Source organism: Thermobia domestica, chromosome 3 (genome assembly GCF_964235325.1).
Source record: "Thermobia domestica chromosome 3, izTheDome1.hap1.1, whole genome shotgun sequence".
Lineage (NCBI taxonomy): Eukaryota > Metazoa > Arthropoda > Insecta > Zygentoma > Lepismatidae > Thermobia > Thermobia domestica.
This window is the reverse complement of record NC_137456.1, coordinates 150,975,074-151,003,041: the sequence shown is the minus strand read 5'-3', so window position 1 is coordinate 151,003,041 and position 27,968 is coordinate 150,975,074. Positions and strand designations below refer to the sequence as shown.

Below are 27,968 nucleotides of genomic sequence, written 5' to 3'. Positions count from 1 at the left end.
ACGAAAAATGGATCCTAATATCACATCTTTATTTAATCCTTCTACGATGATGCCAACTGTATAATAAGTTTTCCCCTGTACAATAACCTCAAGAAGAGTTTGACCTTTGACCGTGGCTATCTTCTTACCAAACGCTGATGTAACTTTTATGTTATTTGCTTTTAAAAATGGTGGTTGTGTTTGGCTACCTAGTATCGTTTCAAATAAATTGTTATTTATTGCGGATATACTTGCTCCAGAATCTAATAATGCATTTACAGATTGAGCATAAATATTTACATTTATCTCTGGTAAAACTACTACATTGTTTCTCACAACTGGGTCGTCTTTTGTATCTAACAGATTATCAAAAAACCCATTTGCCTCATTAAATGTTTCCCTCTCTAATTCTACCTTTCTACCATCTTTCAATAACAATGAAATAGTGTCTTTAGTATTACTTTCAAAATTTTGAGTACTATTTATTTCTTCGCATTTTACACATTTATTTTCATTCTCATCAATACTTTTAACATATGTTTCATTATCGTCTGCCAAGTCAGAACTATTGTTTGCGAGCACACACAGGGTTTTATTTGTCTGTTGAATATCAGATGTCCTATTCACAAGTGCTACATCCAACTTTCCCGCTGTATGTGCTGGAAAGCATCAGTTATTATAATGAGGACCCCCTGTCACACTGGGTGCATTTTGGTTAGTTTGGTAACCTTGTCCTTCGCTATTATGATAGGTTTCTAGCAGTTGTATTTGTTGCTCCGGAATGTAGTTGTTTTGATTTCTACTTCCATTCCGTGTACTGTTATTTCCCCTTCTCGAACCTCGCTGTCCCCTGTGGTTTTGTCTATTTTCAGGTGAAGGGTAGCCTCATTACGGGGTGATTGACCTACTTCCCTTCTCCCGTTATGACCTGAATTTGGGCTCTCATTACTATTGCCTCTATTGTCTCTCTGTTGCGGTCCTCGTGTGTAAGGGACATTCCTTCTATTATTCCTACGAGGATGTGTGTCTACCCTCTCAGAGGACACTTGCAACATATTCATATTTCTACGAGGATGAAATCTGTCTCGGTCGTAATGAGTTGCCTGTACTTCGTTCACAATCGCGAGTAAATCTGTAAGAGATTGTGGTTTCGAAGCCACTAATGTCCTAAATATATATACTGGAAGTTTTCTCGGTAAGAGTTTCAATAAGCAAGATTCGTCTACCGGAGAATCCAATATTGAATTTTGATGTAGGATGTTCAATAGAAAATCAGAAGGATTTTTATGGACCTTATTGTCGAATTGAACTGTTAACAAATTAGCTCTTAGTGTAGCCAATCTTTCCTGACTTAAGTAGGTTTCTCTAAATTTAATCACAAACTCTTCATACGTAACAATTTTCTGACGCATGACTTTGAACCACGAAAGTGCTGGCCCTTTTAACGTTCTACTAATGAATGACAAACGTGCTTCATTAGGTACACCTGTTAATGCGAAGTAATTGTCCAAGTCTAGCAAAAAGTTATAAGTTTGTGGTTCGTCCTCTGTATCCTGATAATTTGGTAGGCTTAGATCACGATGAATAAAAGAGTTCATGAATGTCGACAACTGTGCTGTCTGATTATCGAGTGGTGAAACAGAGGATGCAGGTGGTGCTATGCTCGGCGAAATTGTTTCATTAGGAATAGTACGTGAACATGAGGGCATAGCCTGATCTGGTGGAATGCTAGTGTGTGAGGAGACTTCTACGCGATTTGACTCAATGATATTTAGTCTGGCAGAAATCATTTCTTCTATGGCCTCTACTTTTCCGGTTATTCTCGAATCTACACTCTCGATAGTGTTTCTTAATTCATCAGTTACATTCGCGTGTACATCAATTATATCACTTAATTTTGTCTCCACTTCTGCCCGATTTCTTTCAACATGACCAATAATATTATCACCTTGCTCTTCTAAAGATCCTATCTTATTTCCTAAATCATTTCTAACTTCTTCTAAATTTCTAGCTGTCTGGTCTAAATTTTCAGAAACTTGATTTACTGTTACATTTAATTGTTGTACGGTGTTCTCTATATCATTATGTAGTTGTTGCTCTGTATTTTGTAGTGACCTACACAGCCTAGATTCAAGCTCTTTCTGCGAATGTTCTAAATCCCTTCTTGTATTTCTCAGCTCTTCATTTGTATCTTCTAGCTTACTAGACAATGCACTAATTTTACTATCTAACTCCTGGTGAGTTTGTGCTAGTTTAGAGCCTAACTCTTGCACCTCTTTCCTAATTTCGGTTTTCAGTTCACGCTGTAACTCTTGTTGGGATCTATTTATCCTACTATTTAATTCTTGCTGAGATTTATCAATTTTGTAATTTAGTTCTTGCTGCATTCGCATCAAGAATTGCAACACTGGGTCTGATGAACTCCTAGTTGTGTCTCCTATCCCATCTGTCTCATTACCTACTTCTATGTTTTCGTCTCTCACTTGAATTTCATCTCCCTGATCTACTTCTGTATATGACATACTTTGCGCTTGTTTTAAATCTCTAAGTTCTTCATTCATCTTTCTGCTTTTCAGCCTAGTCAAAACCACCAATTCTAATTAATCTAATGAATTCACTAATAAAAAAGAAAGAATTTCTATTTTATCTAACTGTTATCTCTATAAAATTATCTTCCCCCTTCAAGTTTACAACTTCTTAAGTATTATATATAAACACATTTCTACACACATTTTACTTTTATATCAATTATGATTTGGAAAGCATTTGGGACAAAATAAATTCATTACTCGAAAAATTTTACTAATCTTTAAGTAATCACACACTCGGTTATACGCTAGGATGTGAACAACAGTGCGTAACCTGCACACTTCTTGCTAAACACGTAGGGTGTTCAAACATTTAAGTAAAGAAATGATCAACGTGGTTAAGCACTCACTCATTAACGCCAAAATTATGTGATTGTACGGCGCCTTTGCCTGTAATCCTAGCATATAATATTGCTACAACGCTGGGTGCCAAACTAATGTGTAAAATAACTATGCACAAAGCGTAGTAATTGCCCTTACGCTGGGAAGCCAAACTTATGTGGAGTGCAGGGGAAGAAAAGAGAAATCTCCGTATTAAATTCATATGTAAATCTCTCTCTTACTACCCCTTTTCTTACAGGAATGTTGTATCATTCAAATTTAAAGAAAATCAAAAGATATGCCAAATAAAATAATAGAAATTACTGAAATTTAGATAAAAGTCGGTAGAGCTAAGATAAAAAAAAATCTTTTATATAATTTCTATACTGCCATTCCTGTAAGTGTGAGTTCCTTATTTAAAGTCCTGTAGCCCCTTTCGGACTTTCTTTGATATGTGGACTTACGCATGAATTATCTGCCACCTTGGTTTATCAAAGAATAGGTGTGTGATTACCTTACTAGTTTCGAACATCTGATATTAAAGAACATGGAATCCAGCAAACCTGCAAGAAACAAACAAATTATTCTGGTACTTACCATACCAGCCGAAATTCCGTTAGGGAAGGTGATAACTCCATGTAGTTTAATAAACACTTTTATTAAAAACACAACACTTAATCACTTAAACCACAACACTTAATTGATATCGATATAAGATATGCTCACAGTTGAACTAAAATAATAAAAAAAATATTATAATAATAATATGTATTTGTATCTATTGCACAGTTCTTCATCTTTAATTTCCAGGTAGGTGTGTCCGTTACTTCACAGCGTTAATCACAATTTTAGTGTCTATTCTTTCATGTTGATAGTATTCTTTTAGAACGGTTTCCGTAGCATCCTAAAGTAGATTACGTCCTTGGTGCCTGATTATAACTTTAAGTCCACCACTTTGTAACTACTTTAAACTTGGTTTTAGTTGCACTTCTATCTCTCTCTCTCTCTATATATATTTTAATGGTTTGTTGCTGCATAAGTAAGATGTGTGTATTCGTTACCAGTATTGTCAGATTTGATTTCAAAATGCATATAGTCTAGAAAACTGACACAGTTTAGTTAACTTATTTTGAACACCAATGGTGCAACTTATCGCACTTAACTAAGTTCACTTTGAAAATAAATGTATGCACCTATCTTCCAATTCAACTAACTCTGTTGAATCTATAGATTTCATGATGAAAATAACTATTTTCACACGAGCAGCAACCTCACAGACCCGATCTAAACGCCAACTGCCTTGTTCTTCTCCAGAATTTCGGTTTTGTAAAAGGGGTTTGACGCACAAGAGTCGTGCTTCGCCTCAAAGCTACTCGCTTTTCAATAGAGATAACCTTTTCTATTGTCTATCTACCTGCTAACGGAACTTTGCAAGGAAGTATGCTTATTTTTATTTACATTGACTTTATACGCAAATAATTCACTTCTTATAGATTGTCACCTAATTTCGAATCAAGCACTAAAATCTGCATTCTTTGGCCTTTAATTAGATACCAAATATGTTATAGTCCCCTTCTGATATAACCTTAAAATTTTGCATTTAAAATAGGTCGGTTAATATGTTTTCCACCACCTGACATTTTCTTTTCTTATGTTTGTCTAGTCACTGGAGCCCTCTAGCGGAAAGAATTAACAATGTCGCGGACAACCATAATAGTTCGGAGTTTTCTGCTTCCGCATGACAATTTTACAAATTATTAATTATAGAATGAAATTAAACATACATCTACTTTACTTACAAGTATATACATATCTTTACTACCATATACATATGTGGTATGGAGTTGTCATCCTCTATTAACTTTATTTGAAACAATTTCTTAGGGTAAGGATTCCCAGTTCCGTCTGTCCCCAGCAGAAAGCCAAAACTCCACCCTCCAATACGAGATAGTACTTGTTTTTTTTTTCTCACGGCTGAAAGAAAGTTTTATGATACGATATACGGAAGGACGGAAAAGGTAAAACAAACAATAGGGGTACGCGTAGCTTTCCAATACATAATTGACTCTTAAACACACTAATTCCTACATATTTTAATTATTATTATTATTTGATATTACAAACTGCTTCATCTGGTAAACCTGGAACGAATTCACAGCCTGTTTTGCTAGATTCGCAACGCCAGCTAGAATTCTTGTGAAATCGGCGGTTATCCTTAAATTTTCACACCTCTTTGTCCTTCTGTTTTTATATCTATGTGTTAAATTTTGACAATAGACAACTATCCGACTTTCTGTCGCCTTTTCGGTAGTGTTACAACTCAGGGTGTTTTATGTTTTTTTTAAGTTCTATACAGTATTCTTATAGCTGCTTAACAGAAATAAAACAGTAATTTTTAGTTTCAACTCACAATATAGTTGGCTAGGCTGGCCAAGCATAGGTGACTGACCTTTTGGAGCTTAGTTGTCTTCTACAAATTTGCTTTTTTTTTTAAAAAAAACTAACTCACTAGAGTCTATCTTTCTATATACGAAATCCAATATCTATAGTTACATTCTCGATATAAACTTGAATCTTACCAATACTTAGGAAATAAAATAAATATGATTCTAAGTTAATTAATAATATAAATAATATTTGAAAATAAAGAAAACCATTTCCATTTTGACATGCAAATTAATGATAACATTTAAATATACTACTATATAAACTTTATTAATGAAACTAATGTGGGACTGCGTCGTACAGCACCAAGGTTGGTCTATAGGCTTTTTCATGTTTTCGTCCGAGGATTCACATCCCGAAGTTATTTCCTAACACCATGTGTATATATTATATTTACTTATTTTCGAGTAACAAGATCTAGAAATGTTCGAGGCCCTAGTTCCACTTATATTTATTACCATAATGAAAACTTTAAAAAATCGTTCACGTAGTCTAAATTATAGTGGCATTACTATGTCCGTTCTTCATTAGCTTGGTTGGTTTGGTGGGTTTAGAGTTTAGTGTCTTTTTCTTTACCGATGTTATAAGAGACGTGAGCCTTCAGTGGAATCCGAGTCCTTAGTGATCTGTTGATATTTCAAGGCTCTTCCGCCGGGTATCGAAAACGAGATCTGTGATCCAAAGGTGCGCGAGCTAGCCATTAGACAGACAACGGAAAGGGTTATTGTATTTTTTAGAATGTTACCTATATATGTTTATTCATGGGAAAGTTGGTTCATCGGGTTCAATCCATCGTTTCAATCTGTTGAATTTAGCTTGAAGTAAAGTTGATTTTTTTTATTACATCCAGAAGAATATGTGTTGAATAGCTAATGTTGCCAGAAAGTAGAAGTAACTACCTGTCACGAATTTAAAATTCCAGTTACTAGATGGAATTCTGTAGTTTGTATACATGCAAACGTCTCACACAAACTTAGTGCTGCAAAGGAAAGTTTAATTTCAACCATGATCTGTATCAAATTGTTCATCCTCCTCTTCTCTCCTATTTTCTATTGTTGAGGCAGTGTTATTACAAAGAGTTGGAACGTACTAATATGAAATTAGTGGTTAGCAATAATTATCTAACTAGAGTTACTAGTAATGAAGAAATTGGCGTTCTCTACCTGATCTTTGCTTTCGCAGTATACATCATACAGCATGAAATCGCAAGAAGCAAATATTTCAAATTGTCTTGGAAGCAAATATTCTTTCTTTGTAACATTTACAGAAAATCTATCCGCTCTGCAGAAACGGAGGAAAGAAATGGGATGAGGGTGGCATCCCGCGGCGTTCTACCACACCCATTGGAAAAGGACTTAAGAGGGGGAGAGAAATACCTGCCTGTCAGCAGGACATCTGTTCGAAAAGATCACATTGGAACACATAACCTTCAATATATAGTCCATTACAATGTTACTTTCAAAAGTTCATTACTCTTGATCTACGTCATTAAGCGTGAAATTGAAACTATCATTTCATTTCTATTGCTTTTCTGTATACATATGAAAAATTTTAAGTTGTTACGTACCATATTTCGTAAGATATTCATGAAGTAAAGTTTACATGTTATCTTATGGGGACTGAGAAACCAGTGGCAAAAGGTATAACATCCCCTTAAGCCAAGCTTCGGATGAGTTACCTCAGTCTTGTGGAGTTGGCATTTAACACTATAAAGTATTCATTGTAGTTTTGGAAAATTCAAGATCACTAATAAAATTCCAACTGACCGAGCAGTATATATATTTTAAGAGTATATATCTAAGTTACACAGGGCGAAACTGTAACACAGACATACAGGATGTTTCAAAACAACACTGACAACGTTTGGGAGGTGATTCCTGACACCAAGACAGGAAATATAGACCGATTTGGGTGCTAAAATGCTCCTTGTGGAGTTATAGGCTGCCGAAAAGATGAAAAAGTGAACTTTAAAGATCCATAGCTCCAAAACTATGGGACCTACCGTAGTCAGATCCAGACTTCATTTAGGAACTAGTATGTACCCTATCCAAATATCCGTTTCAGAATGCTGTGGCACTTCCGCATCAATTTTTATGGAAGTTGTTGGTGGGTACTTCAAATTATATGTCCGTAGTCAAACTCCCTCTATACAAATTGTTGTGTGACTACCTTAGAATTCTGGAACATGTATTTTTTGGATAGTGCACATATTAGTTCCTCAGTGAAGTCTTGACCCGATTACGGTAGGTCTCATAGTTTTGGAGCTATTGATATTTAAAGTTCATTTTTCATGTTTTCGATAGCCTGTAACTCTGACAGGAGGCACTTGTGTACCAAAGTTGGTCTATACTTTTTGTCTTATCTTGGTGACAGGAACCACTTCCCAAACGTTGTCCGTGTTGTTTTGAAACACCCTATATATACACTCTTAATATATATATATATATATATATATATATATACTGCTTTGGTCAGTTGGAGTTTTATTAACGTTATATTTGCAAGTGAAACTGGAGATTGGAATTTATATTGGAAGATTAAGAGACATTTTCAGCAGACTTAGCTTACCGCGTTAAAACTACATTTAATATGTTATTTTGCATTCCTGATTATACTAAAATAAAGGTGCTACTAATGTGGTACATATTATTTGTAAAATACTATATTTGGAGATTCCAGGCTATATCTACATCAAGCATATTAGCTATGTTAAAAACGTTATCTAATTTACACACAATTCCGCAATATGTAAGAAAATTAAATAAACGTAGAGTTTTGGAGTCAATTTATTGTTTTATCTATTGTGTTTTGGTAAATTTTATGTACTTAACATACAATAAAACCAGTCAATGCATTTTGTAAAAAATTTATATTCCTTAAACCAGAAAACCATGTAATTGAACTTCAAAGCTTTAAAAAAAACATGTTATTTGAGAGAATTATGATCATTTTAAGAATTGATGCCACCATTTTGTTTTTGGCTGCCATATTGGGAAAGCTACCGATTCACTGTGGGCAACATGCATTTTTTCACTGCTGGGACTATGTTGAACAATTTTATACTGGTTGCAGCTCCTCCCTCTTTGTGATGTTATTTTCTCATTTTTGGTGGTGTAACTGACGGACTAGTAGTTAAGGATTGGGAGGAGAGTTATCAAGTAGACTCCTGCATCTTCTTTCCAAGCTCAGAGTTTGCTTTAATGTTTATTTCAGTATTGAGGCAGATTTCGGTTAAAGATGTGATGAAATGTTTCAACCTTTCATTTTTCTGGATAAGCATGACCGCATGGTTTAGCACTCCTAGGCAAGGATCCACAAAACTATGTTTTATATAACATTATATAAACCAATTAGATACTATCACTTCGAAATTTTGGGCGAAAGATAGTCTCACAGCATTTTAAGCAAAATTAAAATATATATATTTACATGGATTTACAAGTACTTAAGTATTATTAACTCGATTCTTTTCGGTTGCACTTAACTACATCCTTCTTCCATGACGGCGGCTGTCACATACTCTTCCTTTCGCGGGCAAGTCACTAATGTCTGTACTCTTCCACCAGTATCAAAACATGCTTATTAATTTTATATAATAAAGGAAAATCGTTAATACGACTTAATACACGTATTCTCTAATTTTATAATAGTTTTTTTCATTAATCTAACGAAGTTTTACTGCACAAAACACTAAAATGCGTACCGATGGCTATTGAATAACTTGAACTACATTTTTCCACTGTACACACCAAGGATCTTATAAAATAGAGGATCTGCCCTTACAACAAAATCTTGAAGCCGTACGTCACAGTTTCACCACCCTACTCTGCCCTCTCCGCAAAATAGGATTGCAATATTTTGAGCCAACAATCATAGCGGAAACAAAAGTAGCCAATCAGACGATGGCGAAAACGAGAGTAGGCAATCGGACTTGCCGATGCTCTTATGTTTTTTGGCTTCATTAATTTAATAGAATATGGATACATATCGGCAAATCCTCTATTTTATAACATTCTTGGTACACAACATCATACTCTGTTTGTTCGAAGAGCGTGAGAAAACCACACCCACCGCAGTTCGTTTGCAAAGTGTTACCAAAAGTGATATTTTGACTCGGACGAAAGTTCTGAGCTACAAATCAGGGGCCTCATTCCACCTAGGATCGAAATTCTTGGGATATAGTGAATGACAAACGAAGAAGGGGGACTATACACTTATAGGGTTCATTTCCGAAATAGAACTACCGACATACTGTTCTGTGATTCAATCCTAACCCATTGCACCTATTAGCTCAATTTCGAGGAAATTGCACATTGATCATCCTCAACTCAGACTTCCACCATCCTCGTAGAAGAGGGTAGCAAAAGGACATGCAGATGGAAAGATGACTCTTCGTTCCGCTTCACCAAGACAAGAATCCACCGTTTGAAGCGGTTCAAGGAAAATATGTTCAAATTTAATACATGGAAAGGGAGAGGATGACATAAGTAAAAATAGTATGGATAAAGAATTTCGTATCATGTCATTTACACAAAAGCGCTGGTGTAACCATTATGGTGTCTACCTCCCAACAAGACAATCTGAACTCTATGCCCGGGACAAGGAAAATTATTTTCTTGTTTTACGATTGCTACATAGTGCCTCAGGTGCTCACCAAAACTGTGAAAAATTGTTATCAGAAGATTAAAAGATCTTTCTGCTTAAGGACTATGTAAAGTAGTATGTATTTATTCACGGTGATAATCAAGTTAAGATCCTCCATGCATTGTATGTTTACTGGCGTAAGAAAATGGGACTCTAATCATAGAGAAGTATGTTAATGTACTTTTTAGGCTTTATTTTGTAAGGCAAAATAACACAAAGTTATTCCATTGTAACAAAAAAGTATTATTCATATAAAAGGTACTAAAAATATCAGCTATTTAATTTACACCATTTAATAAATTGCAGTTAATTTCAAATGCTTTCTTTAGGACACATTTACAATCAGGATGTATGTATCATATTCCTATCCATTTATTCTTGTGTTCGACTGATCTGAAAGTAGAATAGAAGTACAAAGATTGTTAATACTTATACAAAAGGAATATATTATATATACTAGAAGCAACCAACGCATAAACAGTTTACACTGAAATTTAATACTTGTTTCTTCATTTAAATGAAAAATATTCAATTGTATAATTGTTGTTGCTAAATCTTTTCTGCACACAGCGGTAAAACACAAACAAATGTTATTTTTTGCATGGTTTTAGTAAGCAATTTATTTTATATGAAACTTCAGTTAATTCAGTTTCAGAGAAATTAAATGATTTATTCGTCATTTACTGCTCTGATTCTTTGAGCAAACAATCCTAAGCTACAGGTATATTATGGAGAGAAAGGATGAAAAAAGGGTCTGGTATCAAGAAAGAATTAAGTATTATCACAATATGAGCGTCACTATGTACTTTGATATTAAACAACTCTTTGAGGGCTTACTTTCTGATACAAGACCGGGGACATCTTTCAGAAACAAAGAAAAAAACACTCCATAAATGGTAATGCGAGTACAAGACTGAAAATTCTCAACCTTATATAACAACATTAAATATCTGCCAATGTGTGAGACTATATTCCGTAGCATTTTAGGGAACATCATTAAAGGAACAGAAGTACATCTGCTCTGGTATAGTTTATTCCTGAGATAAAATAGTAAAAAATGTAGTGTGCAGAATATTAATTCGTAAAGTGTAGAATATCGCACGTTTTCTCGATATCTGTGCTTTACATGTTAGTATTCTGTATTCAGGAATTCAAGAATGATTTTAGGTTAGGTTTATTTATTGGTGTCTTCCAAAAGCGTTTTGGCATCCCAGTTTGATACACAAACACTCACATGCTATTTAAATAAAATGTAAGATAGCAATAAACTGTGTATATGATCATAATATATTAACGACGCCAGCTAATTTTACAACAAAAAGCAGAAGACTTTTTCTTCATCAGAGAACGGTTTTCCTTATATCTAAGAAAGGAGTCCACTGATAAATATCCTTTCAAAATCTCAATCTTTAGTTTAGGTCTCGCAGGTTAATAAAACAAAATCCTAGTCATTAGAAATTGCTTACCACATTACTGAAAAGTTTACCTTACCTAGAACTAAAATGTTCAATGGATCATATTACTTCTTCACAACAGCTCTGCTGTGAAGTGAAATGAAGCCATAGAGTTCGTGAATGATACCAATTGGAATATTACGCAGTACACTATATCTCTCAAGTTCAGTCAGAAAGGAACGAGACTCATATCTAAGCAAGATTCATGTATTTGAAACGGACAACAGATTTTGAATTGAGTAGGCTTGGATAATTTCATCTTGATGTTCTATAACCACGCTACTTCCGTTCCAACTGTATGAGTGGGTGCATTATCATCATGGTATGCGACTTATTACCTGGAAACAACATCTGGACCAAAGGGATGTTAATGATGCCATACAATGTTTATTATGGGCAGTGTCGCGACAAGTAAGCGTCAGAATAGGAACCATTGAAAATAAGAGTATTGCGATCCATAGTGTCACAGAGTCGCCACCAAGTTTCATGTTGAGGAGATACATTGCGAAGCATATGGTTTTTGGCGCCCGCCATACGTAAACCCGGTCTGTGGTTTGACTTAAGCTGAATAATGATTCATTTAACCATACCACATCTTTCCTGTCATCAGAAGTCAATATTACATGTTCGCCACACTATTGGAGTCGTGCTAAAGCATGAGGGTGCCTTATGATTGGATTGATCGTTTAACCTGACTCCGTGAATTCATACCACCATACTCGCGGCGGAGTCGATACTGTGGAAGTGTTTGTTGAGTTTCTTCGTCACTTGCATCGGATTAACCTTAAGGTTTTGAGTTAAAATCTGATTAATGTTCGATGAAACTTATCAATAAGAATGTTCTGATCACTGGTACCCTTTGCCGATATGGTTTGATAGATTCTTGTAGACCGTCATCAATATGGGCACCGTTCCTCGCAACATACCCAATGCACTTTACACTCTCGTCGTGCTCGCACCACATAATCATACGCTAACAACATCCCTCATGTAGTATGGAGTTTGCCTAACATACCACTGTCTGTATGTTCCTAAACCACATATCTTACGTACTTCAAACTCTTGGCATTTTTATTTAATTAATAGTAATCTGTATAATTATATTATCAATTATATTAGCAATTGTCAGATAAAGCACAGTAACATTGATAACTGGGTGGATATAGGAAGTGTTTAATGGAAATATTCAGAACGAACATCCTTAATTTAAACTACTATTTGTTCTTTTCTTTACAAACTGTTAAACTGAAGAAGTGAATGAGTGATTTCGCGTAGATCACGCATCGAATGTATCTCATAACGAAAGTTTCTAAAAATTTATATAAGCTTTTTTTTACCTTGTAATTTAGTCAAATACCACATTTCGCCTTCATGTTTAAATGTATTATTTTCAAATTATAGATTAGTGTGTGTGATCACTTACCACATTTAGCATTCTCGTCGCTACCATCTCTACAATGTCTTATTCCATCATAAACAAATAATTTGTTGATACATTGACCTCCTGAAGTGCATTGGAAATACTTATCTCCACAGACGTGAGATTCTGTAATAATAATAATAATAATAATAATAATAATAATAACAATAATAATAATAATAATAATAATAATAATAATAATAATAATAATAATAATAATAATAATAATATACTTTATTTTCAGTGATGTGAACAGCTTATAGGCAAAAATACAGCAGTATGTTGAAATTATTATACATTCATTTTAAAGAGACCAGAAAATTTGTAGTATAGAATGCATATTAGGAGGTTGAAGCCCTTGTCAGAAGGTTAATAAATACAAATTACAAGATTCAACCTGATTTATAAAACAAGATTAAAATAAAAACAGTCAATTTCATAATATACCATTTACAGAACTATGAAAATTAAAGCTTTATAGTCAACCTTGTCTAATATTACACATTGGAATGCAAAAGATCGTAGTAAATTATCATAATAATTCAATATAAAAAATTAGTTGTTTGAATACAAGATTACAACTAAAGATATTCTGAAGATAAATAATAATAAAATCAAAATTTACAGTTAGATAATCATCATAAAGTTAAAAAAGATAAGCGCGAAATAGCAAAGTTAGTTTGTAAAGTCATGTTCAGTAGAGAATGGGTGGGATACTAAAGCATCTCCCTAAAATAAGAAAGAATGCAAAGTAAAGTAAAGGATAAAGGAGAAAACCAATAACTTGTAAGTATATTAGAAACAAGCAATATGAGTGAACTTGGAGAAACTTCGAGAAATCCTGAAGTGCATGTAGAGAATCCACAGGTGGGTGCAAAATCGGTTAAGTCCAAAATTGAGGAAAATAAGATTATGCCTGATTAAGCCGTTTTCCTCTATAATTATTTACAATCGACTCAGTTCTATCACATATTGCAAGAACGGTAGCATACTGTGTATTATCAGACATTTCAGACTAACATTTACGTGTGTATGCAAAAACAGTTGAGTCCTTCACGATATGACTTATATTCGCCCCTAAGATATGCATTGAATTAAAGGTGTGCAAAAACAGGTGTCACTCCAGTTGCAATTTAACATGTTTTCCACAGGAATTATTTTTCAATAGTAAATTACAAGGTACGAATTAAAAGAGAAAACTTGTTCATTTGCATAAACGAGTGTATTCATTGTGTACTTGAATCAAAATTAGCATGGACGTTTCGAGGGCAACGTGAATATCAAAAGTGATAAGTCAGAAAGAGAGGGGATGAAGTGAAATTTTGGATGGAACACACGAGGAGCTAGATAGAATAGAAGCAGGTAAGTTGATTGTATTGACATATTTGAGTTACCACTATGATCGTTTCTGTCGCTCAAACATGAGAAGGCGCGTGGCTTATAAAAATAATTTACAATTAGCATTCAATGAGATTCACTTACCCGGTATGAGGTTTGTTATTGTTCCAACAGATTAACAGATGAAGGACGAGATAGTGCTGGGATGATACCTAGTCTGCTCTGGATAACGTCAATACATTTAAAAATATTATAAGGTACAATAGGTCTCTATATCTATCACTTCCTAGATGCATCATTGAATAATTCGGAATGCCATACTAATGCTAATATTCTAAAAGTTTACAAAAATATTTACTTAAACCAAGTTCATTTATGATAAAGAAGGTAGATATATCCATGAGTTTTCTTTTTCTTAGCCTCACCTGTCGAATGATAGAACTGGTAGCTACCTTCCAAATTCTTTCCCCAGGCTGTGTGCTCCCCGAGGGACATCATTATCCTTAGAGTGACAAGCTTAAGCTAACTATCACTTTGATTTGAAACTTTTCTTTTTTTAAAAAAAAAGAAAGAAAAGAAAGAAAACCTAAAATTTCCTTAATGCAACTGATTCAATATTTCACAGATTATTCATTTAATAAAAAGAATAATAATCATCTGTGGAAAAACTGAAATGAAATCTTTGTTTTAGATCCCACTCTTATGCCGGTTAGGCTAAAGGAGACGGTGATGATGAAAAATAAATGAAATGGTGCAATGAAGAAAGTGGGAGGAAAAGGGATAACTCCGAGGAAACCCACGCACACGGTGTTTGTCCACCACAAAGTTCATTTAGCGCAAGCTGGGGTCGAACCAGGGACCCCATACATCAGAGGTGAACGCTCTACCACTGAGCTACCGCAACCCCAAGCATCTATGGAAATCATTCAGAGAATATTTTGCTTTCAAGAAACTAGTTATATTTTTTAAAAATGTTTGTTATTTTAAAATTAGGCCTATTGATGCGTCATTTGGTAACCTATGTATGTATACAGGTGGATGAGTGTGCATATGCTCGCATGTCCATGTGCATGTGTGTATGTGGTGGCTGTGTTTGTTGGTTGGCTGCTTTTAATTTAGCTTTTCGTTTCAGACGTGTGAATTACCCTTCGTTATATGTAACAAGTTCTTCATGTGATTCATCTAGCAACGAAGTGAAAGGGAAATGGCAAAAGTGTAGCTGGAAGCAAATAAATATGAAGCACCAGGATCATCAACATCACATTTTTTGTACTAGAGATGTATCTCACCTATTAAGTAATTCACGTGAAATTATTTAAAAAATTGAGGAGAAATTTCGAAGTTTAAAAGAGAGTACAAGAACTTTTCAAGGATAGAAAAAAGTTAAAAGACACCCAAGGGTATCATATACTGTACCACTTCATAGGAAAAACATATTCAGGTTCGAATGTTTCAGGTTCCCGGTAAATGTAAAAATATGCAACCAGGTGTATTTAGTGGAAGATTGTTAAAATGTTTTCAAAAGCTACTGCGCTATGGGTGACTACAACAGGAAAATTATGTATTCGCTGATTTAAACAACAAGTTCATCAAGTGACGGATATGTATTACATAGATGTGGCGGATGAGAGCCAAGAGATATCCAAACGTCGTTTCTTGCATATTTCAGGTGAATATAAGGTTTTTATACAATATGTTATACAAAAGAAGTGTTCTGCACCGTTTAGTATTATATGCGTAAGCACCTGGGGAACGAAGATGCCTTCAAACATAAAATTACAAAAAGTTCGTAAATATCTTCAGTGAATTCCATAATACTAAAGCTACTATCCCCAACGTGTTTCAACAAAGAAATATTTACCATTTTAGATTATAATTGTTGGACTGAATGCAAAGTATAGAAGAATTTACAATAAAGCACCTGTCAGCAGACGTCTATATGAGAAAAAAATTCATAAGATGAATTTTTGTAAGAAAAAGAGTGGAAGTAGTTGATGAAAATGAAATAGTCGGTTTACCGTGCTACAGTTATCCCCGTTAGGCCAAGGGAGACAACGATAAAGAAAGTGAATGATTATAGAAGAATTGGTGTAATGGGAATGGGAAAGTAAAGGAGAGTACCCGAGAAAGCCAACGGACACGATATTGTAGACCACTAACTTATTTCGTCGGTATCGAACCCTGGACCCCACTCACCAGACATAAGCGCACTACCATTGAACCATCGTGCCTCATGTGAGAAGAGTTATATTATATTGTCAATATTATAACGGGTTAGTAGTGCACAAGCTAAGGAATACCTTATACATGCTTCACATATAATATTTTGTTCATTTTTGAAGCTTTGGTATCTTTTTAGAACATTAAATTGATTTGTTTCAAAATTAATACTTTGTGACTTAACCGCTCTTCCATATGCATTCGAGAATCGTTTTCATATCATCAATTGCCAAACCAATACATATGGTAACCTTTCCTCCCAAAGGCTATAATAAATTAAATAAAGCCCTATTTTTCTTGTTGTTGTCGACTCACAGATTCTAAAAAAAAGAAAGAAAGAAAAAGAAAGAAAAGAAAAGAAAAGAAAAAAAGAAATGTCTTCTTGGCAAGACACAAAACCTCAATCAAAGTCTAACAGTATATGATTTAACAAAGATGTTCCAAATCCTCGTATTTTGTGTGTGAAAAAGTAAGTACAATACTTGTCGATAAAACACATTTGTGGTGATTTCTTGATAAAATGTGAAGGTTTACAAAAATTGATGACAATACAAAGTATTGCACAACGGCGATTATCAAGAATATGGATCGAAATCGTGTCAAAAAAGGAAGCATCTATATCTATGAAATTACTGGCAAAGGATCATATAAAAGTGAAAAGAGCAAAGGAGATAGAGTAATAAGACATGAAGAATATTACTAAGGCCAATCTAGTTGTTTATAATCTGTAGTAAAATCTGAAAAAAAATAAAAAATAAATCTTTACGTGTTTCTCTCAGAAGTATATTTTTTTCTATGTGTAACTTATCAGAATGTATGAGAGGCATTATTATATTTGTTCTAGAAATAGTAGAAAAAATTAAGAAATTTGTAATTACAGTAATTGTATTCATTAAAAATTTAACTTTTGAGGATGAAACTGAGTTTTGTGTCTGTTACACGATTTAGTGCTGTACAAATTTAAGTATATCATGTCTAGGCATGTAACAATACATGTGGATTGGTTACAGATTCAAAAAAGATGATAATGTTCTAAATGAAACCTACATCTTTAATACAAATTACTTCAGCCGTTTTAATGAAAAAGTTACAATCGTTTCTACAGTTGGTGTTACCTTCCATTCTTTATAATACAGATTCAATGAATCACAGTTGGAAGCCGTTCAGTGGAACCTGTGTCTAAGATCATAGGTACTTGCAAAGTAGTGCCATTTTCAATGTAATTGTATTCGAAAACTTATACTATTTTTAACATGTTTGTTCGTCGTATATCCCTCTTAATCGCAAGACATCAGAGGAATCACGATATTTATCTGGACGACTGCATTCTTTGACGTAGGTTGATTTTCGGTCCGATGCACATAGATTTGATCTTTTTTACGAAATGAGATCTTAAACCCAAAGTTGAAATTTTTTTCTGTGGTATGTAAAACATAATAAAGTAAAAATTTCTGTGTAGCCATAGAGTTCAAGAGAACTTGTGTTACTCTTCTTATAATCACGTAGGCACATTCTCACCATACAATCAACATCCAGCCTATGTGGTCCAAGAGGAATGAAAAGAATGTATTTCCGGCGTCACAATACGTTGTTCAAGGAGATTTAGAACACAAAGAAAAACTGAAGAAAGCCTTCAGCATTAAAAACAAATAACTACTAAGAAAACAATATGGAATTTACACTATATATATATCTATACTACATTGCACTATATATACTCAGAAAATTAGCTTTTACAATATGTATGTATGTATGTATGTATGTATACAGGGCCGGATCCAGGATTTTCTGACGGGGGGTACAACAATAACTACCACTACATTTGAATCAAATTTAAATGTTGTAAATGCCTTTAGACATATGTGGTGTGTATGAGAAATTGACTTCAACTAATATTTTTGCAAAGCTCCGCTTTCTTTTAAGTCCGAAACGGAAACATGACATTAAATTTTCCGAATGTATTGCTATTTTCACTGCTAGCTTCTCACTTTAGATCGTGTATTTCACAACGGACGGGAGGTGCACGTGCTCCGATTCACCCCCTAAATCCGGCCATATATATATATATATATATATATATATATATATATATATATATATATATATATATATATATATATATATATATATTAGTTTATCGGTCATTTCCATTTATTTTTATTTTCCCTGTATATCCAATATATTAGGAAGAAGACACATATTAAACATCCTCTTACCAGATTTCCACCAACAAGCCGCCAATCCTGCAGTGAACGATGTCGTTGAATGGATAGACAAAGGACTTTGCACATGCAAGCACGATCTATTGAACCAAAACATGAACTGACCTTTTAGCTTAGCTCTTTTCCCTACGTTGAGGGTACATTCTATGAAGGAATTCTCATAATATATGTGCAATATTATTAATATTACTTTGTAGCTTAGCACAAAGAGTAAAAATTACTATGTATAAACTTACCACAAACATCCTTTCTTTCATCACTTCTATCGCCGCAGTGATCCTTTCCATCACACACCCATAAGTGTGGAATACATTTTCCAGTATTACATCGAAACAAATCTGGGTCACATGTGTGGTTTGCTATTAAGGGAGGAAACATACCTAATGTTTTAACATATATATTCACAACGTTTATGTCATATAACATAACAAAACAATTTTCAACATTACATTGATACGAAATACGAAAATAATTATTTATGTTAAACAGGGAATAATATTAATTTAATCATTTTGAAGTGTTATATTATTAAATACCCTTCAAAAACGATAAATTCGTTTATTGCTTTTATTTTATGTATAAGACTATTAGTATCATATATATGAGCAAAATAACGGCAAATTAGTATTAAATTATATTATTTATACATTTATTCTCTCACTTTTGTCCTTTTGTCCATTATCTGTACGTAAAAAGTTTGTTTATTTATCAGACACAGTGTAGTTTGGAACATCATCATGCTTTGATGTGTGATTACTGTTACGAGATTCTGAATTGGTACATATTAGTCTAAAGTGAAATCTTTCGATTGCTAAGTACAAACGCTCTTGAATACAGATACACAGAAAAATGAGGCGCCTAGTATCAAAAACAGCAAAATCCATTTTTTTTTAACCGAAATTGAGTTAAAAATTGCTTGTTATATGTTTGACTTAAAGGAATTCCATGGAAACAGAATTTTTTTTAAAAGCTTAAAATTTCATACTAAAAAACTAGTTCAACTATAGGACTTTGTATGCGTGTATATGGAGCTTCACTGCATGTTTTGCGAGATTACTCGAAACTAAGCGAAATTAGATGTGGCGGATTTTGATACTACGCGCTTCAAGTTATAGATTGTTCCGTTTTTTATTGGACCGAATTGGACCGAACACATCACTGGACCGAACACATCACTGGCATCTGGTAAATGACCCAATCTTCTTACACAGGCTTTTTACAAGACAATATAAAATTGTCTCATCTCTTTTAAAGTGACGGGAGCAACGATAATGAGAAAAGGGATTTCGGTTGGAGAATCTAGTAAATTTCCCTTAATTTCAGCTAACCAATCCATATTATTTAGAAGTTAATTAACACCATTAAGTCAATTAAAAATCAACAAATTAAGTTTAAACTCAGTAAAATAGGAAAATTCTCGTAACACATAGAGAAAAGAATGGATTAACTTACCACAAATACTTTTTAATTCATCACCATTGTCCCCGCAATCATCGTCCCCATCACAGACCCAATTGTTGTGTATGCATCTTCCAGAATTACATCGAAAATAACCGGGTTCACAGATGCGATTACCTATTACGAGAGAAAATTTCTTTGTATTGTACAGTAATTTTAACAAAGATTTACTGCAATGTAATACACAAATTACAACTGTGATGACAAACTGTAACAAGATTATTTTAAGTATTAAACAGTAAATATATTAACTTGAGTCACATTGAACAACTATATTATTGTTTATCTTATTCAGTATGCATGCATGATCTCATATAGGTGTTACATTTTATAAATAAGCCCTGCGAAGATTGAAACTTTATTATACTCAGGTCTTTCGTGCCTTCCGTTGTTCGTACTAGTTAGTTGAAAAGGAAATTTTGATGCTATGATTTTATGACTTACATTATTTAGCAAAAACTGAAAGGGTAGTTAAAAAAAAATCAAACTTCTCAATCTATAAATACAAATCGCTGTTGTTAAATGTACTTTTTATTTTCTTTTTATCTTGTATTTTGGAAATATGCATTCAGCTTTTTTTTTTCTTTAAATTTTTGGGGTCGCCTGGATCGTGGAGCTCTAACTTATAGCATGATTAACATATACATAAATCCACCATTGGATATGGGTACTATACACGGCTTGGCACTATGATCCTGTGGTCACAATTTGCTCATGAATCAACAGACGCATTTCACGACGTGTTTTTGTGCCCAGAAATTCTGACAATTATATTAAATACCAGCAAAGTTAGGTTGGTATATGTTGTCCAACTTTGAGGCAATAATTCCTAGATTTTACAAATTACTGGGGAATAGATAGAATAAAAAGAAGAATGAGGGACTCTTTTCCAAGGAATTTGCTTATTTTTTTCCTTTTGATTTATGTAAATTATACTATATTTTTGTCCGCCAACTTGAATTTAATATCCTTGTCAGTTTCGTTCAAGAAACTTCAACTTGAAATTACGTACTTCGCAATTAACGTTCAATAGATGTGTAGTTGTAATTTGACGCAAAGTTCTGTAATGGTCTCTAACCTAAATACCATCTCTTTCTTATTTTCACTGAAAACTTTTCCATTAACGATGAGCTATTTATGAGCTTTCTTATTTCTCAACAATCCGATAGTATGATAAATTGCATTAAATTATTAAGTAATCAACCATGCCTCTTCCACCATATCATTATGAATAGAGACGTCTTTTGGAAGAATATGAAAATTATCTGGCCATACATTATGTGTTATTGAATATAATAATTTGGAAGTAGTATTCTTCAAATGCAACCTGATGGGAAATTGATGACCACATATAGCAAGTTGAAGTTAGGAGTTCAGCAGCGTATTAGAATAGTAAGTTAGTGCTCCCAATTTTCGAGTGTTCTATGTAATGAATCAAAACAGCTACGATCGCCGAAGCACCATGTCGCAGCATTTGCAATGAGAACGTCATGGGCGGCGATTGGGGGGGGAAAGGGGACAGTTGCCCCGCACTTTTTTGAAGTAACCCATTACTGCATATAGTTTCATTTGGAAATGTAAATTTTTTGAATGTATTATTGGTTCATAGAAAAAATGGTACCATATAATATTTGCCTTTGCGTGAGTACACGTTGGTTGTCTTTCCGTTGAGTAAAGGAAACTACAGGAATTGCGTTTTAATTGCCACAGAAAATAATCAAAAAATTAATCTATTGGAACACAACAATTCCAGCATACTTTCACTTCTTCTTACAAGGGCTGAAAGTCGACTAACAAATGCAAATGGGGGTATCCGCCATTTGTAAATTTCTTTACAATTTTAATACAAATAATACAATTTTTCAATAAGTAATTCAAAATACACACTTTTTTTTAGCATACTTGGCTTATATAGCTGATGCATCTATTAAAACACATTAATGGTGAAGAAGACAAAACAAAATACAAGGGCTCGATATGTTAGGTCAAGCGTTTGAAATAATTGAGAAAACAATTCTCAAAAAAAAAAAAAAAAGTATTTCACAAGTTATTCTTTAATTGCACAAAAATTGACAGTTCCTAAAATGTCTTTTCTTCTTTCTAAAGTAAAGAGCATAGATTAAAAAAGTGTAATTATAAACAATTTCTATAATTTCCAATGTTTTGTAGTGTAATATACGAGTGAAGAAGTGTGTTTTAGGGTTGTACGAGTGTATATGCAATTAAATTTAATGAATTCAACATAATTCTAGATTTTAGGATTATTTTGTATAACTGAGTGTGGAGTGATTCTAAGTATTGTGTTTTGGTGTGTTCCAAGAAAGTGAAAACTGAACATAATGGCAACGGACATGTTTCGGGAAGTTGCAAAAGCAAATATTTCTTTAAATGTCGTAGCATATGCTTGTAATATTTATTGTCTTTCATTTTCTAAGAGTAATAACATACATTTAATAGCATGTGCGGAATTAAAAATTAAGTTGTTCATTAATCCCAGTTTCAATATAACTTTTGAAAAACAAGCATCATTTACTATGATTAATATTATCTTTCCTATTTATTTCTTATACAAATTTGTTATTCAATAATCTGATCACACAATTTTCCAAACAGAATTTTAAGATGTTCATAAGCAAGGAATCAAATCTCTTCTTACAGTTTCGTTGCTTAAGAGTATAAAGGGTTAGTACCTACTTGCGTTGCTCTTGTCAATTTACTTAATAAAATACGAAATGCGATATATGGTATTTTAACTGAAAAAGATAGTATCCTATTACTTATACAACCTTTCGTAAAACAAATTGTGAGAAACAACCAGGAGAATTAACATTTATAAACAAATAGTCAGATCATGTCTTGCCCCCCCCCCACTTTTAATGTCCAACCGCCGCAACTGGAGAGCGTAATATATTTCCGTAGTAATCAGGTAGTCACACTCTCACCATAGGATAAGCATGAATCTAACACGAGAGGTCAAGGGAAACAGGAGTTACAAGAACCACAACTGCCATCTCTCTCTCTATATATATAATATATATATATATATATATATATATATATATATATATATATGTGTGTGTGGGGGGGGTGTATGTGTGTGTGTGTGTATTAAAGTTACAATAATTGCAATTAATGCCGGAATGTAACACAATCTTGTTCGCAGATATCATTCTGTAAATACAGAAGTTACTGAAACTGGAATATCAAAATGCTACTTACCGCAAAGAGTATGCGCTTCATCGCTTCTATCACCACAGTCATAGTCTCCATCGCACGCCAAAAAGTCTCTTATGCAGAATCCGGAATCACATTGAAAATAATTTGGTGGGCATGTTGTTTTGCCTATTAAGGAATATATTGTATTTTGTATTAACAACTATATGGCAACAAGGATGGATTTTATATATACACAGCATAATACAGTCATTTTGATCATTTTACCATAGAAAAATGTCAATGTGAGTAATATGAAAGTACATTAACTCCCATTTCAATAACATAAAAATGACATTTAACTGCTACATTAATGCCTTTACCTTCATTAGTGTACATTATATCACCTAAACTTTTGATTTTATGACAAACCCAACGTCCTTGTTAATGTTTTCGAAACTTACTTTCGAAGTTGTAGAATGCAACTAAGAAAGAAATAGTTGTTTACAATTGATGATTTAGTTTGATCCAAAACTTTTATTAAAAATGATTATTTGATTTGTTTAAATAGTTCAAGGATCGAATATGCTCTATTGACCATACGATACATGCTCATACGAGTACATACAAATTAATTCTCATGATGGTTGAAAAATAAATCACACGATAAAGTCTGCTCAAACGTCTCTACTACAGCATATACGTGAAAAGCATCATGACGATCAACTCACTGAACTCAAGACAAGTTGGCAAATCAGCATAACTCAAGTTAAGTTATAGAAGGTTAGATGAATAAGGAAAGTTCAGTAATAACAAGAGAAAAGCTTTTTCCACCCACACAAAGATGCAATCTCAACACACAAAGAAAGCCGTAAGGAAAGCACTGCACGTGGAGAGTTCAATACATCAATTAGTACTGTTCCAATAATAAAAGAATACAGAGTAGGAATATTTTATTAAAGACCAGCATCCTACCCTGTTAATGAAATGCCTTCACCTAGACGGTGCGCTCCTCAGTTTGGATGGCTGCCACAGATAATAGTATGCATTTAAATCTCGAATAATCAACATTTAGGACCAAGTTGATTATAAATCTAAATCGAGCGAAGTAGCTCAAGTGGTATAGAGTTGGCTACGTATTCGGGAGGTCGCGGGTTCGATTCCCATTGCCGACCATCCTGATTGGGGTTTTTCAGTATTTCCCTCAATCCTACCAGGCAAATGCCGGCATGGTACCTACTAAGACAGGCCCTGGCCGATACCTTCCCAAATCCTTTCCATTGTTGTTGTTGTTGTTAGACATCCAGCGTAAAATGGCCTTAAGCTGTATCTGGTGATTGTTAAATAAATAAATATAAATGTGAATAAAGTAAATCGTTATGGGTACATATTAGTAAGTTTGATTCAATTTTCTACGTTTGATTTATAATTTTTTCTAAATTTTATATTAACTTTCCTATCCAGACCATTTGCATTCTATGAAACACCAAGGTCGAGAGTAGTAGAAAAATGGCAGTTCTGCGCCACTGATCCTCTACCCACTTTCTCAGTCCCGCCTGAAGCAGACAACGAATTTCCCAGTGCCGCCTGACACACTATGCCGGAAGACACAGGGAGGATACGAGAAATCGAGCATCCTGAACCGTCCACCCACGGTCTTTTACGACCTCCATTTTAGGGGTGAATTTGTTCCCTTTTATGACCTCCATTTTAGGGGTGAACTCGTTCCCTTTTATGATTACTTTTTCAACCCCTACGAACACACAGCAGAACAGATAACACATAAGAGTACGTAACATAGCAAGGGTGTATTCGTTCTCTTTTATGATCACTTTTCAACCCCTATTGGAACATAGCAGATAATACATAAAGCAGGGGTGAACTCGTTTTCCAACCCCTATTTTAACATAGCAGATAATGCATAAGACTACGTAACATAGCAGGGGTGTACTCGTTCAACCCCTACTTTAACATAGCAGAGAATACATAATATTCATTTCCCTACGAACACATATAAGAGCATAAGACTACGTAACATAGCAAGGGTGTACTCGTTCTCTTTTATGAGCACTTTTTAGGGGTGAACTCGTTCCCTTTTATGAGCATATTTTACAACCCCTATTTTAACATAGTAGATAACACATAAGACTACATAACATAGCAGGGTGAACTCGTTCCCTTTTATGACCTCCATTTTAGGGGTGAACTCGTTCTCTTTTATGAGCATATTTATCAACCCCTGCTTTAACATAATAGAAATGACATAAGAATACGTAACATAGCAGAAACACATAAGACTATGTAACATAGCAGGGGTGTACTCATTCCAACCCTTATTTTAACATAACAGAAATAGCAGACAATGAGCAAATATAATCATTTTAGAGCGTGTATTCATTCATTCTCTTTGATGACCATTTTTTCCACCCCTAATTGAAATTACATAGCAGAGCATATAATACATAAGATTCGTTCTCTTTTATGAGCACTTTTAGGGGTATTTCGTTCTATTTTATGATTACTTTTTCAACCCCTATTTGAACATTTTAACATAGCAGAAATTTATGAACACAGTCTCCACCCCTATTTTAACGTAGCACTGATTTCGTTCCCAACCCCTAATTTAACATAGCAGAAATGACACAAGCATGTCCTCAAAGTAGTGACCATCGTGAACAAAGGTCAAACTCAAAAACGAAACAACATATCGAGGTGCTGTTTCCACATTTAGCAATTGGTCATCAACTACTGACCATCAAGGTCAAAAATCAAAACTCGGAAACGGAGCCACATTTAGTAATTGGTCATCAGGTACTACATGTCCCAAAATTAGTGGCCATCGAGGTCAAAAGGTCAACATACTTAAAACCCAATAACTCGAAAATGGATCGACATACTGAGGTGCTGTTTCCAAATCTAGTAATAGGTCATCAACTAGTACAAGTTCCAAAATAATGTCCATCGAGGTCAAAGGTCAAAATACTTATAACCTAATAACTCGAAAATGGATCCACATATTGAGGTGCTGTTTCCAAATCTAGTAATTGGTCATCAACTACTACAAGTTCCAAAAATAGTGGCCATCGAGGTCAAAGGTCAAAGTACTTAAAACCAAATAACTCGAAAATGGATCCACATATTGAGGTGCTGTTTCCAAATCTAGTAATTGGTCATCAACTACTACAAGTTTCAAAAATAATGGTCATCGAGGTCAAAGGTCAATCTCGTAAATGAAACCACATATTGAGATAACGTTTCCTCATTTAGTAAATTTGTGTGATCTATTCAATTTTGTACAAAGCAGAAAAAAGTGAAGAAGGAATAAATTTGAGTGGCTTATTTACTTTTGTATTAATGAGAAAGAAATCAAAGGAACACAATTTTAACTAGCGCAGACTTTCTGTACCTTATTGGGCTATTCAAATGGATCAACAAGAAAGAAAGCAAAGATATGCCATATTAACTAGCTATGTATTATTTAAGCAAAACGAAGGGCTAAATTTGAGAAAGCGATCATGAACCATTTTACTCAAACTTGGATGGAGTATTTATCTTTGTATGAACCAAAAAAAATGAAGAAGGTTCAATATTTCTTTACAATTTTGTACTACCCAAATAAACGAAATTTTATTTTTGTACCAATCACAAGAAAATCAAAGAAGGGTCATTTTAACTAGCTCAGCATTTTATACCTTTTTGTGGCTATTCAAATAATAGAGGGAACAAATTTCAGTGGTCTATTTTATTTTTGTACCAATCAGAAGAAAAGCAAAGATATGCCATTTTAACTATTTAAACAAACGAAAAGATAAATTTGAATGACCTATTCAATTTTGTACCAACGAGAAATGCCATTTTTACTAATCAAATAAACAAAAAAACCGAAGAAGGATCATTTTAACTAACTCAGACTTTGATACCATTTTGTACTACTCCAATAAACGAAGGAATACCAACCAGAAAAAAAGAAGTGAAGATTAGGTGGATTATTTTCTTTTGTACCAACTAGAAAAGAGAAGAGCTACTTTAACTAGCTCAGAATTTATGTAACTTTTGAACTACTGAAATGTTATATTTATGTATCAATCAGAAAAACCCGAAGAAGGATCATTCTAACAAGTTCATAACTTCTGTAACAAAAGAATAATTTCGATATTCTACTTTTATACCAACGAGAAAAAAATGAACTAGCTGAATATGCGAAATAATAAATTTAAGTGACCTATTCAATTTTGTACCAATGAGAAATGGCATTTTAACTGGCTCAGAAAAAGGCAAAGAAGGACTATTTCATATAATTTTACTACTTAAATAAACAATGGAGTATTTAGTTTTGTACCACCGAGAAAAAAAGAAATTGCACCATTTTGGAGTATTAAAATAAACAAATGAATAAATTTGAGTGACTTATAATTTGTGTCAACTCTAAAATCAATTAAACGAAGTAATGCATGAATTTCAAATACCGAAGTTGAGTATTTTATACCATTTTGTATTATTTCAACAAACAAAGGAATAAGCAAAAAAAGGATCATTTTATATCATTTTAAACTAGTCTGATAAACGAAGGCACAAATATGAGTGTGCTATTTAATTTTGTAGCTGAGTATTTTCACGAGAGAACAAAATTGTACTAATCAAAAAAGTGAAGAATTTCTGTACCTTTTTGTACTATTTAAACAAACGATGAGATAAATTTGAGTGACCTGTTTTTTTGTACTAACGA

General features: G+C 33.7%; 2 protein-coding genes across 2 annotated transcripts in view; one reads left to right on the top strand and one right to left on the bottom strand.

Annotated features, from left to right (window-relative positions):
• Positions 1–27,968, top strand: part of LOC145680809 (uncharacterized) — a 708,231-nt gene that overhangs the window by 247,221 nt on the left and 433,042 nt on the right. The window lies entirely within an intron of this gene.
• LOC145680810 (uncharacterized) overlaps positions 10,152–27,968 on the bottom strand; it is a 70,749-nt gene continuing 52,932 nt past the window's right edge. Inside the window, exons 6-10 of the mRNA XM_081751883.1 lie at positions 23,309–23,431; positions 20,084–20,206; positions 18,868–18,990; positions 12,855–12,977; positions 10,152–10,370 (exon numbers count right to left, since the gene is read on the bottom strand). Of these exons, the coding sequence (XP_081608009.1) occupies positions 10,342–10,370; positions 12,855–12,977; positions 18,868–18,990; positions 20,084–20,206; positions 23,309–23,431 (521 nt within the window). The 3' untranslated portion in view covers positions 10,152–10,341. The remainder of the gene's footprint in view (positions 10,371–12,854; positions 12,978–18,867; positions 18,991–20,083; positions 20,207–23,308; positions 23,432–27,968) is intronic.